This window comes from Protopterus annectens, chromosome 9.part0 (assembly GCF_019279795.1).
Source record: "Protopterus annectens isolate FY-2018-M chromosome 9.part0, PAN1.0, whole genome shotgun sequence".
NCBI lineage: Eukaryota > Metazoa > Chordata > Ceratodontiformes > Protopteridae > Protopterus > Protopterus annectens.
Window position 1 is genome coordinate 926,495,128 of NC_056743.1, and position 14,223 is coordinate 926,509,350.

Sequence of the window (14,223 nt, forward strand, 5' to 3'; positions counted from 1 at the left end):
TTGTGGCCACTTGTTTGAAGTAGGTTGCCAAATGAATTTGTTTCTCTGGTGTGAGGTAAGCCATCTGGGAAGTTGTATTCAATCTTGCTCCCAGGAATATAATTTGTTGACAGGGTACCAGGTGAGATTTCTTTTCGTTTATGGTGTACCCCAGACAGGTTAGAACCCTTTGTACAAAGGCCAGATGATTCAAAAGTATGTCCTGGCTTTCTGCCTGAATTTGACAATCGTCCAGGTATGGGTATATTTGAATATTTCTTTGCCTGCAAAATGCAATAACTGGAGCTAGGCACTTTGTGAATACCCTGGGCGCAGTAGATAAGCCAAAGGGCAGTGCAGAGAACTGATAGTGTGTGTAACCTGCTTTGAAGTGAAGGTATCTTCTGCATGATTCCCTGATTGGGATGTGCAGGTATGCTTCTTTTAAATCTAGTGTTGCCGACCAGGAGTCTTTGCCTAGCATAGGAAGCAACTGGTGAAGAGCCAGCATCTTGAATTTTGGAATCTCCAAAAAGGTGTTTAGAGTAGACAGGTTTCAGGATAGGAAGCCATTAATTGTCTTTTCTGGGTACCAAGAAAAGTCTTGAGTAGAAACCTTGTCCCTTTTCCTCTTCTGGTACCAAATGAATAGCCCACATGCTTAAGAGAGAAAGTACTTGTTTCTGGGCCTCTGCCCACTGATTTGGGGGTAGTTACAGCCACCCATTTGGTGTTGGCAACGTGTGAAAGTGAAATCTGTATCCTTGGGACACTATATTTAAAACCCATTTGTCCTGGGTAATGAGCACCCAGTTCTTTGCATGAAGAGCAATCTTTCCCCCCAAAGGGGCAGTCAGTTGAGAAGTGCTTGGAAATTTTAAAAGGAAGTCATTGAGACAGTTTACCATAGGGGGGAATCTTATTACTCCCAGATTTGGAAGTGGAGGCCCCCCACTGCTTAGTCCTGTGTGTCCCCTGGGACTGAAACTTAGGGTTTCTGCTGTGTCTGGGTTTGGCTTGAGAAAACATGAAAGGAGCTGGAAAGGACCAATTTTTAAAGGGCCAGTGCCTACTAAATCTAAGAGGCTGAACCTGTAAGAAATAGTGTAACAGTTTGCATAGATTTAGCTTTATCTTCCATCTTTTTAAGAACTTCCTCAGTCTTTTTGCCAAACAGGAGGTCCTGATTTAAGGGAGCATCCGACAATTTAGCTTTAACATGATCAGGTAAAGATTGCTCCTAAAGCCAAGCATGCCTTCTGAGCGCAGACCCAGTAACAGAAGCCCTGCAAGAGGCCTGTAATGAATCAAAACTAGATTGCAAAGTATGTTTTCCAACCTCTTCAGCAGAATGCATTAAATCCTGTAATTCTTTATTTTCCACAGAATCAGGAATCAACATCATTTTCTGTCTAAGCAATCCAATAACATGTTGCTGATACTTTAACATATGAAACTGGCAGATTAAAGTCCTAATGGCCATGGTTGCAGAAGTGTAAACCTTCTTACCCCATCTATCCAGCGCCCTGGAGTCTCTATCAGAAGGGGTACGATTTTTAGCAGTAGAAGCCTTAATGCCCTTGGGCCCCTAAGAAATAGTCACTGGATCCGCCTTAGGATTTTTAAAAAGGAACTTGTGTGAATCAGGAACCCTGTAGTACCTGTCAGGTTTTCTGGGAGCAGGAGGCAAGGAATCAGGGGCTAAACTAGGTTCCGAAAAAGCATCATCAACAATGTCTAGTACATGTGGAATAGCTAAAGGCCTATTGCTGAGGCAGGAGTAAGAAATCCCTGAGCCTCTTTTTTGAATCAGAAAATTCCACGCTTTCCCAGTGGAAATGCTCCCTTAGAATATGTAAGTGTTCACCAAAAGAAACACCCTCTGGAGGAGAAGCAGAGGGAATGGAGTCCTCTACATCAAAATCCTAATAAGTAGTTAAGGGCAAATCCAGATCATCAGAAGAATCAGAAAAAACAGAATCCTGGTCAGAAGATTCAGAAACAACTTCAGTCCTAGGCCTCTTAGAAGGGGGGGGGGGGTTGGCTACCTCTTATTAGAGTAATTAGATCTTCAGCCATTCTTATTATTTGTTTTTTAGGCATAAAGGCCTGAGCGTTGGATTTTTAGGCATGGTTTGAGATTTAGGCCTAAGTGAAGAAGGAGGCGTCAGTTTAATATGCAAGTCCGTAGGCCTGAATGCATCCTCAGAAGCCGGTGCCTGCACAGCGGCTCTGGACCCATCCAAGGTAGAGACATCCATAGCTGAAGCATCTTGCAGCATACCAGACTCCGAATGGATCTCAGTACAGTCCTACGAATCAGAAGTAGTGGGTATCAGATGCTGTGAAAGCACCTCACTGAGTACCTGCGAATTGGCGACTGGCTTAGGAGAAGCATTGTCGACAGTTTTGGACCTCAGCAGCCTGTCTCTGTCTTTATCCTTGTGTTTTTTCGGAATCCCGGTAGTGGGATGGATAACCGATGACATTTCTGGATAATTAAACTGAGAACCGAAATATTTAGAGGTGTAAATATACCGACGATGGATAGTGCGCTGATTAAATAAAGCACAAAACCGACAGCAAGGTAAGTCATGGTCAGGGCCTAGGAAAGGAATACAGTACAAATGAAAATCTTTACGAGGTATTTGCTTTCCACAAGTAATGCAATCATTAACTTTTACTGACATCGGTAAGGAGCAAGAAAAAGTTTCCCCAATGGGGTACTTAGCTTTAGTTGAAGACTTCGGTTCTGAAACTCGAAAACGAAAATTTCAGGAGTTGGCCGACTAGCACTTGTGAACTGCTTCTGCTTTGGACACTGCACAGCAAGAAAGACTGATGAAATGGCGTCGGCTCCATGTTTTATACCCCTGGTGACCTGACATCATGGAAGAAGGGACAGCAACCGATGCAGGACCCAAGACTTTATTAATCAGGCTGACTGAGGGCTACCTGCAAGCAGATAACCCAAATGTAATGACTGCAACAGTGAAACACGAAAAACATCAGAGAAATTTGGTTTAAGTGAAAATCAACCAGAAAAGGAGAACAAAAGCTCTAGCCAGTGAGAACCATCCAGATGTCATGTAAAAAACAGTTCAAATTTCTGCCTTCCAGTAATTCATCAGAAAAAGGAAATCAAATGTATTCATAGGTATTTAAAAATCCATCATATACTGGAGGGACACAAAATGTCAAATGACAAAAGGCTGGAAAGAATAGAAAAAGTTCTAAGTGGCATGACTGCATCTTTACTAATATAGGTCGTAGCTGCTTTCTCATAGCCATGTTTGCTGCAAACACTAGGTGTGCCCTTTCAATTAACAAATCCTGCTGTACAACACCACTCCACTTGGTTGTTTGCACTTTCATAAAATTAATAGTCTATTCCTTCTAGTTTCTCTGGCACAAAAGGAAATCTCATTTTTTTTATATACGCTCTGTCTTCTAACTACTATTTTTTGATATAGCTCTTCTTGAGAAACTTCACACTCAGACAGCCTTTTCTTTATTTTAGCCTCTGATTTTTGCAGTTCTATCAGCTCATCTGAATAGCAAGTTAAAGGTCTTCTATTTCTCCAGCCTTTTGTTATCTGACTGCAAACATTTCTTCAATGTTTCAGTTATTTTAAACACCCCTGATAGCATCTGATTTAGTTTTCCTCTAAATTACAAGATGCAATCTCCTGTACCAAAGCTGAAATTTAACTGATTTTTGCTAGTCAGCTGCAAGATTCTTCCCGGCAGAGTTTTCTCTTCTCCTTTTCAGGTTGATTTTGTATTACATTCATCAAATTTCTTCTTTGCTGGCATCCAGGCAATGTAATTACAAGTCAGTAACTGAATGTCATCCCGTCTGATAGCTTTAGTAGATTTTTTTCACACTGGGGAGCTCTAATCAACCTGCTGATCAGTGTGCAGCTGTCTTGGAAGTCCTAAAAGTATTGCTAATATTGTAATAAGCCATTTCAGCTCTGCGCCTGAAACAGTGAATGAATTACAAGAAAAAAAAGGAAGAAGAAAAAAGAAAACAGATTTCGCAAGACGTCTTTTTTTAGCATACACTGACATTCATTAAGGATACAGTGATAGACACATATATACTGTACAAATATACATATGTATGTGTGTGTGTGTGTGTGTGTGTATGTATATATATATATGTATATATATATATATATATATATATATATATATATATATGCAGCATATATGTACAGTACATATACTGCATATATACACATATGTGTGTGTGCATATCTATATATAGTTAATTCTAATGTTGTCGAAGGGAAGATTGTTCAAATACATGCTATTCAAATCCAAGTGACTGAATAATGTGTATTAAATGGGACTACAGTAGCAGAGTGCTGAGAGAATGAAGATTAAACAATGCCAGAGTATTTTTTTTTTCACTTTTCCGAAGTATTGTGGAATCTCTAAGTATATTTAAATTAGAAGGTGTTTTTCTCCTGCAGAAAAATAGTTCAAAGTAGATTTCAGACAGTTTTTGCTAATTAAATTCTTCAATATTTGGTCCTGGGAAAGACAGAGCTTGAGTTACAGTTTTTTCTATAGATTATCTACAATATTCATATATGTATTTCAAATGTACTAACTCATTATCCACCATTGTAGCTAAGTGGAATAAAGCCCTGTCAGCATCCCAGCTGACCTTATTTATATTAGCAGCTCAGACGCTGGAGGATCTGGTTAAGGAACAAAAAGCAGGCGCCTGATCACCTCTCACTGTGGAGATGGGAGGGAGAAAGTGTCAGTGTACATCCTGGTCATCACAATTCCAACAAGAGACTGGGATCTATGATGGGGATTGTCCATATTCTTAAACTGTGGGGATAGGACATCTGAGAGATGCACACATCTGTACAGAGGCGGGGCACATCCTTTTGTGAACATCCTCCACACAAAGGCATTCTTGGCATGTAAGAGAATATGCCATGGCTCCCAAACGAACCAACAACTCAGCACTTTACTACAGATGGATGGCCTCTGCTCCACAGAGGATCATCGGAGGTTACTAGGCTAATGGCCCTGGGGCCCTTACAAGCCTAGCCAAGAAGTTATCCCCAAAAAAGAAACCTCAGCCAGCACTTGTCGCCCCTGTCAATGAGGGACAAAGGTGGAACCCCTGGGACAAATTTGTGATTTCCCATCCACTCATCAAGGTTGGGCTTGAAGACGGTCAGTGAGTTACTCTGTTTGACATGTATGGGACGTCTGTTCCAGAGACTGGGCAGCCTCTGGGAGACAAAATTGTCTCTCCAGCAGGTTTTGTTGATGTCTCATATTAGATTTAGGCCTTTTGAGCGGGTAATGGAGTTAGACATATGGACATGGAGCATCTCTACTAGGGCAGGGTCTGATATTGCCTTGTAGGCAAGACACAGATCACCTCTGAGAAATCTGTACAATACCAAGTAGAGTGACAGTGATTTAAGCCTGTCCACATAGGACAGGTGTTGGAGACCATGGATTCTCTTTGTGAGGTATTTATGTGGCCTTTCCAGTTGGTGCAGGTGTTAGGAGAGGTACATACCAAATGGGACGTTATACTCAATTACAGGCCTAATGAGGGAGGTGTACAGACAGGTAATAACCTCCTTTTTTCTGGATGCAATCCCTTTACTTATGAAATGAACCAAGTAAAAGGCTTTTCTGACCACTGCCGCTACACAATGGTCGAATGTGAGATTATCACATTTGCTCTTCTCCCTGCTCAGAAGACATACACAGCCCTCAGAGATGACAGGCCATCCCCATCTGGAGAGGCAAGGTACACAAAGCAAAGGGACACATCTAGAGTATACTCCAACAAGTGGTGGCTGTGGGGGCGCAGGGATAGGACGTGGGGGGGGGGCAAAGTCAGCGATAGATCACCTCACTAGTAAGTCCGTAATCCTCCCCTCAAGAAAGTGTGGTAAAAAATAAGCAGTAATCTTATCTAGAAAAAAGGGTTGCAATATACAAGTGCACACATTTTAAGAAACTAATACCTTAATCTAATGTACCTGTTAAAAAGCACATTATGTGGTTTGCCATTCTATATGGTAGTGCAGTCTAAGAAACATGCTGTTTTAAGTTTTAAGTAATTGGTCTCTGTCACATTATTTCAACCATCCTGATGTACCATTACAGTGCTACTGAATTCAAGCATTTAATGTTGCTAGGAGTACAGTTAGCCTTGATGTAATACTCAAATTTACTTTGGCAAAAGGACACACTAAAGATCAGTAATGCATGTGTCCACTACTTCCACAACGGCTACTAATGGCTGTCAAGGTCTACTTATGTTACTGGCAAGTACTCCCATTTCAGCTGTCTTATGATTTACTTACCATACATTAAAACACATTGTTTTGTTTGGTGGCATCTCAAGATATCATCGACAAAACCTCTAACCACTCCAGCTTAGAAAATATATCTGTATATTAAATTTCACAGCAAACACTTCCATATCAAATGTTGCTTTAAAGTGTAAGGCATCGGAAACTACATTTTATAATTTTTTTTTTCTTTAGCAGTCAGACATTTAATACACTACCATTCTGAAGGATTATTTTCTCTGGGTTTTGGCATCTCTGTATCTTCTTTCTTCACTGCTTTTTTGCAAGCATACTGTAGTAAAAATAAAAAAGCAACAAGATTATACTGAAGATTGGCTCAAAGGGTAACATTTTCAGCAACACACCATCTTAAAATAGGAAAACACATCAGAGACACTATCCAAAATCACAACATAATGATATGAATCAGTTTCCTGGATGAGCAGTGCCTTACACTATGGTCATTCTGAAAATTATGAATAATCATTCTAGCAATTCTATCTTTTGAATACTGTCAGTGTTTTCATCCCCAGTTAGGGAAATTTGCTATGACATTATTAGAAACTAAGAAATTTTGTGATATATTAACACAAGACCAGTTGAAAAATGAACCACAAAATTCCTGTAGTATCTCCAAACCACACTAGTGTTAGCTGTATATGAATGATAGATACACTAGTGTATGCTTACTTGTGTTTATGTGTACTTCTCAGTTTAATTTGACTGGTAGTCTACACAATTCAGATCTGTTTGCAGATTTTGCATAAGAAATTAAATAAAAAATAATCTGTTTCATTTAATTAAATAACTTAGTACAACCAACATTTAATTGGCTGTTTCATTCTTTACAGCTGAATATCTTCGCATGAAAAAATACACATCAGCACAAAAAGTTGTCATTTCTTTTTAAAAGGACAACCACATTCCAAAACTGAAAAGAATAACATGCTTTATCCACATCCTAAAGCTTTTTAGAATACTAATGGTAAAGCATAAGTTATGCTTTTTTCCTTTTATTTTGTTATATCACAAAATGGCCCATGCTGATGTGATTTTTTTAAGTTAAATCCTGTCAAAACTACACCAAGGACACAAGAAATTTGGCAGAAGGGTTTTGCATTTCCAAGCATCCGAATAAAAGAAGTACTATGACTTTATCCTTTTATTTATTTATTTTTTAACTGCGTCTGGCAAGAATGCCATTGTTGACTAATACTTACTTAAAAATACCAATTTTGCTGCCTGTACATAGCTTTAAGACTTTTTCTTTTTTTTTTTTTTTTTTTTTTTTTTTTTTTTACTGACCTTGGCCCTGTAAAAGTGTGAATAAGTGATCTCCCTGATTACCATCCTTCTATCTGTTTTCAGTACTCATTTTATCCAGTCATGGTTGTTGGGGGCTGGAGCTCAAGCAACAGACAAATGGCAGAAACCAGTTCTGGATGAGACACCATCTCACAGCAAACACACACACACACACACACACACACACACACACAGATATCTCAATGCAATTTCTGAGCAACAACAATACAGTGGATCACACATCTTTCTGATGTGGGAAGTCTTTAAATGAAGATATAACTAGCCTTCCCGTATTCATTCTCTTGCATTAGCCAACAAAATGTGAAATCATCATTAGCCCTCCTTTTCTTCCCAAATTTATACATGGAGTTGGGGTATCATGTTAACGGTCGCCATCTCTCTCTATTCAATGCCATACTCTTGCCTTCTTGGAAACGCATGCCTGACTGTCGCAGATCTTCTTTCACACAATCCATCCACTTCTTTGCTGGACATCATTGTTTCCTCTTACCTTCTTCCTGTCTGTCCCAAATCGTCTTCACCAGACTGTCTTCTGCTTTTCTGCACATGTCCAAACCACTGTTATCTGTTCTCTTTGATCTTTTCTGCAACAGGAGCTACATTGCCATCTGCTCTTATGTCCTCATTTCTTCCTCTGTCCCACAGTGTGCATCCTACTACCCTTCTCAGGCACTTACTTTCCATCATCTCTAGCTTATTCATCTGCTCTGCCTTTACTGCTCAGGTTTCTGCACCATTCAGTAGTACCAATCGCATCACTGTCTTGTACACCTTACTTTTCAGCTTCTTAGGCATTCTTGTCATATACTATACCTGAGACTCTATGCCAGCTGGCTGAAGCCCCTCTGATTCTACCTCTGACCTCTTCATTCAGACGTGAAGCTATTTAGCTGTTCCATTATCTTCCCTTCTATCTCAATTCCCAGCTTCTTCTGATTTCCCCTAATTTGCTGCCACTGTTTTGTATGTGCTTAGTTTCTTCCCATGTACCTTCAGTTTTGCATTCCACTCCCCTATCCTTTGCTAAAGTTCTTGCTCAGAGTTTGCCTGTAATGTCACATTATCTGCATACAGCAACTTTGTGGATCTGTCCCCTCCAACCTGTTTGCTAATGTAGTTCATCACCAGTATGAACAACAGTGGGCGCAGAGATGAACCCTGGTGTACACCTACTCCCACTGGGAACCCCTATGTGAGGCCGAACACTGGTCGTAGTTGAGTCAATGGGTCCTTGTACATAGCCTGCACTAATTCTATCAATGTATCAGGGACGTCGAACCACCGCAGAACTGCCCAGATCAGCTTTCTTGGGACCTTGTCATATGTTTTCTCCAAGTCTAGGAATGCCCAGTTGGACTCTTTCCTCGTTTCTAGCTTCTTCTCAACTGTCTCACTGCAAACATCAGATCAGTTGTGCTCCATCCTCATCTGAATCTGAACTGCTCATTTCCCAACTTACATTCTATGACTCTGCTTATCCGTTTATCAATCACCTTCTCCAGAACTTTCATGCAATGTGATAGGAGTTTGATGCCTCTGCATTGCCCACAGTTGTGGATGTCCCCTTTGTTCTTGTACAGTGGCATGAGTATGCTTATTCTCCAGTCATTTGGGATATGCCTTTCTCTCCACACTGCTAGAAATACCCTCAGGAGTCATTTCTCCCCTATCCCAGCCAGCATCTTTATCAAATATGCTGTGACCTCATCTGAGCCTACTGCTTTCTCTGACGTCATTTTCCTTAGTTGTGGATGTCCCCTTTGTTCTTGTACAGTGGCATGAGTATGCTTATTCTCCAGTCATTTGGGATATGCCTTTCTCTCCACACTGCTAGAAATACCCTCAGGAGTCATTTCTCCCCTATCCCAGCCAGCATCTTTATCAAATTTGCTGTGACCTCATCTGAGCCTACTGCTTTCTCTGACGTCATTTTCCTTAGTGCTATTCTTTCTTCTTCTAGGGTGGGCTCCTCTTCTTCTCTATTCATAGTCCTTTTCTGAGGCAGTACAGCTTCTGTGGCCTTTTCTTCATTCAGAAGCTGCTGGAAATACTCCTTTCATCTGCCATTGATGTCCCGTGGATTGGTGAGCAGGTGGTTGCTGGTATCCCTTATGAAGGGTGTCTGACTATCTTCTTTATCTTTTGGTCTTTGCCTTGCAACCTGAAATAGTTTCTTTGTGCCACCTACTGAGTCACTTTCCAGAAATTGGTAGAGACTCTGATTCTCTATTTGCTATTACAACTCTTTTCTTAGCTTTTCTGTTAGTCAACCAGTATTAATTCCTACCCTGGTCAGTCTTTTCCATCTCACACTTTTTCCTGCATTCCTTTTTTCTTTTGATGACTTCCTGGACTTCTGCATTCCACTGCCAGCTTTTCTTATGTACCTTATTTCCATACCTGACTTGGCCACATATCTGTTCTGTAGTCCTCAAACTTGCCATTTTGAGCCACTGCAATTCTTCTCCTCCTCGTCTTGGGGTGCTACAGCCCCAAGTAATTCCTTGAACTGTTGTACTTTCTCTCCAGTCAACTTCCAGGTCTTCAGCCGGTTTCTGTTGACCTGAGAGCCTTCTGTTACCACTGCTTGCAGCTGATTGTGGCAACTAGTGGTTTATGCTGTGGGCCGACTGTTTCTCTTTAATTCTACCTCAGTACCTTTTCCTTACTAGGAGGAAGTCTACCTAAGTTGCATGCTGGCCACTCTTGTATGTGATCTTTTGACAGTCTCTCTTTCTGAACCATGTGTTGGCTACTATCAAGCCATTTGCCAGACAGAAGTCTAAAATGGCATCTCCTTCTTTACTCTGTTGCCCACCCATGTGGACCCAGGCAGTACTCATATCCTGTTCTGTCTATCCCGATTTGTGCATTCATGCTGTCTTGCTTTACCTGGTAGGTCCTGCAACTGCTATATGAATACACTGTTGTCCTCACTATCACAACCCTGCTGTGGGGCACAGGCTGAGATAATGAATACTGCCCTATCATTACACTGGAGTCTGATTGCCATAGGTCTGTCTCTAATTCTGATGATACTCCTCACTGCCTTCTAAAGCCTCTCTCTCACCACAATTCCCACACCATTTCTAGCCTGTCCCCCTCCTGAGTAGCAAACTCTGGATCCCAAGCCAAGTGGCTTCTCTACACTGCCCTTCAATCTTGTCTCTTGGATACACAGGATGTCCAGCCTTTTCTATATCATCATGTCATCGAGTTCCAAGCTGCGTCCTGTCACTGAACCTACACTAAATGTAGCAATTCTCTCAGTTCATGTTTAGCAGGTTGATTGGTTTTACTTCCAGTTTTCGTTCAACAGAGCTATCCTAGATAACCCAGGCTGGGCAACTAGACAGCGGCCAGCCAGTAACTTATTCACCCAGGGCTGCACTAGCCAATAGGCATGAGTCCCTAGCAAAGGTCAGAATAAGCCGGGTCCTCACCCATTTGGCAACATTAGTCAACAGGACCAAATCAACTACAGCCGCATTTTACACCCTTGGGTGGCTAGCCCTGCCATGGCCCCCTGTAGGGCATCTTGTAGAGTCTGTGCTGCTGCCTGCAGCCCCATTCATTGGAGAGTTTGAGGCTGAAGCACTAAGCATGTTTTTTTCGAAACTGGGAGGAACCTCACAGAGACACAGTGAGAACATGCAAACTTCAAACAGGCATTGGTTGATGGTCAGGATCGAACCTTGTACCTTGTGCGTGGGAGGTGAAGACCTTAATAGTTACGCCAACTGGTCTCCCTTACAAAAACAAAATGCCAAAATAATGCTAGATATTTTGGAAGCCAAGACAGAGTGAACAGAAACTGAACAAAACAGTAATACATGCTTACAGAACAGAAAGCACAACTTTCTCCTAATTGGTAAAAAGAATGCTCTCAGTAATTACCCACTTCCTTAAGATTCTTAACCAAATAAACCTTCTCAACTGCCAGTTCCTAAACAGTAGTGGATGGGAGATGCAGGAAACCCACCAGCATATTCAGTTCCCTTGGAATATGAAATATGAAGACTGATGTCTCTGCTTGCCACTCATTTCCAGAAACACATCATCTTTCAGCATAAATGATGCAACTACTTATCCTCTTAAATATTTAGATTGCTTATGACTGACAAATTATCACGACAAGACTATGTGGGGCCCCAACCAAAGCTTCAGTCCTAAGGCCTTGAGGGCTAGGATGATTTTCTGTAAGTTCTACCTGGCTAAAATGGATACTGTTCTTAAATGAAAAATCCTTCCCTCGGACCATGGAACCTTTAGACTGTTCATACACACACGTGTGTTTATGTATATATATATATATATATATATATATATATATATATATACACACACACACACACACACACACACTTTTTTAAACTACATATATATATATATATATATATATATATATATATATATATATATATATATATATATATATCTCAACCTAACTAGGTCAACACACCACAGTGTCAACAGCAAGAAAGTCGACCACAAAAGGTCAACATCAGAAATGCTGACATTGAACTACATATGCAAAAGTAAAATCCTTGCCACATGCAAACAGCAAAAAAACAATGAGGGGGCTGTCGATCTTGCACAACCTTCAACCTTTTGTGGATGATATTCTGGCGTGTTGACCTACTGAGGTGTTACCATATATTTTATATATATATATATATATATATATATATATATATATATATATATATCTACATACACACACACACACACACACACATACATACATATGGGTGTCACTGAGGTGGTGGCAAATCGCAGCAAAAATCAGCTGATCAAATATTGTTGGTTTTTTTTCGGTGCAAGATCATGAACCATGGATAGCAGGGAGTCTGCCCCTTTCCGATTGTAGAGTGATCTTGGAGATGATATATGTAATAAGCAGGGTGTGCAATGCGGCTTGCCTCCAAACAAAAAAAATACTTCTCGTTTTTATTTTCGATTGTTTTTTGATTGAGCAGTTTTTGTCACTTGTCTTCAATATACAATTAAGTGATTACACACACACACACATATATACATATATATATATATATATATATATATGTATGTATATACACACACACACACACACACACACACACACACACACACACACACACACACACACACACATATATGGAGAGCTTAAATACATCATTCTGTACAGCCAAGCAGGTGCTTTGTTGACACATTCTGGTTGACAAAACAGCTGATCGGCATTTGTGCAAAACTGCTATATTACTGTGGCCTAAGAATATGCCCTTTCCCCAGTACTGTACAATCTCAGAGTTGGAATATATAATTAGCAAGGGGATGAGGGGCAGTGGGGGGCTTGCCCCCTGAAAAAAAACATTTTTTTAGTTGCATGTTCCAAGGTTATGTCTTTCAGCATGCTCAGTTTGCTGTCGACTTTTTTTTTCTTCATTTTTTTGTAGTAACATTAGGGATGTCGACATTTGGGTGATTAAATCTTTTTAGTATACACATGAACGTACCACACAGATCCCCAAACCAGATTCCTGCTTGACACACACAACCAGTAATAATACAAAAAAGAATACTGGATTAATAGATTACTACTTCTTTAAATTTCTTCACAATTACTTGTACCCTTAAAATATTACAACATGCACTTTTTCTTTTTAGTTTAAAATACAGCAAGAACAGAATAAAAATAATATTCTTATCATCTACGGCCAACAACAATAAATGACACATTCAGAAGTTCATAGGTAGGTACGAAGTTCATAGGTAGATAGGTAGGTACTAGGCTATTGGCCCTAGGGCCTATATAAGCCTAAGAGAAGTACAAAATAAGACAGTGGACACCAGCTAAGATGTAAATATCTAGCCTGGCATGATAACCTAAGGAAAATCCTCTCTTTGCAGGCTGACTCTCTTACACGCTTGTACACAGAATCCATTAAGCCAACAGTTTAGTAGTTGGTGATGGACCATGCATGTTGCTCAGTGAAGTTTAAAGCCAGTTGTTTGTATTTTCCTGGGGTCAATGACCACATTTCATATAATCTGCCATAAATTTCAGAAAATAATTCTCTATCAGTTGATACCATCTTGCATTAAGATAAATGTAAGCATCATATGGTATTAAAAATATATTAGCAGCAGGAGCTTCTCCAAGACTAACACCTTTTGAAGACAGAATGCTTGGCATTTCTAATACTTTCTTAGAGTATGACACTTACCTCTGCCTGTGCTTTCCAGAATTCTGCTTTCTTAATACTATTAACCTCACAATTAATTGCCAGTACATCAGGCAGGCAGCGGACATTCCGTGTTTGTACCTAAAATGAATTAACAGACACAGCTTCCTGTAAGGCAATCTTCACTTTCTTTGTTGCAGTTTCAAAAATTGCTGTCTTGAAGTTTAATAGAGGAAACAGCAGAGTGTTTCAGAAGCTTATAAAAACATTTAATAATGCAGAAATATAAACAGCAAATTTGAATACCAGAGTAGCAACTTCTTACAACTTGTAATTAACCATGTCTGATTTAACTGGCAAAGGTTATATCTTGTCTATTTCACGGTTTATGCTTTCTGCACTTTTGA

At 40.1% G+C, this 14,223-nt stretch overlaps 1 protein-coding gene across 1 annotated transcript in view; it reads right to left on the bottom strand.

Moving 5' to 3' along the window:
• The window catches only part of PAN2 (poly(A) specific ribonuclease subunit PAN2), a 1,212,755-nt gene that overhangs the window by 374,618 nt on the left and 823,914 nt on the right, over nucleotides 1-14,223 (bottom strand). Inside the window, exons 15-16 of the mRNA XM_044083667.1 lie at nucleotides 13,859-13,957; nucleotides 6,545-6,618 (exon numbers count right to left, since the gene is read on the bottom strand). Coding sequence (XP_043939602.1) covers nucleotides 6,545-6,618; nucleotides 13,859-13,957 — 173 coding nt within the window. The remainder of the gene's footprint in view (nucleotides 1-6,544; nucleotides 6,619-13,858; nucleotides 13,958-14,223) is intronic.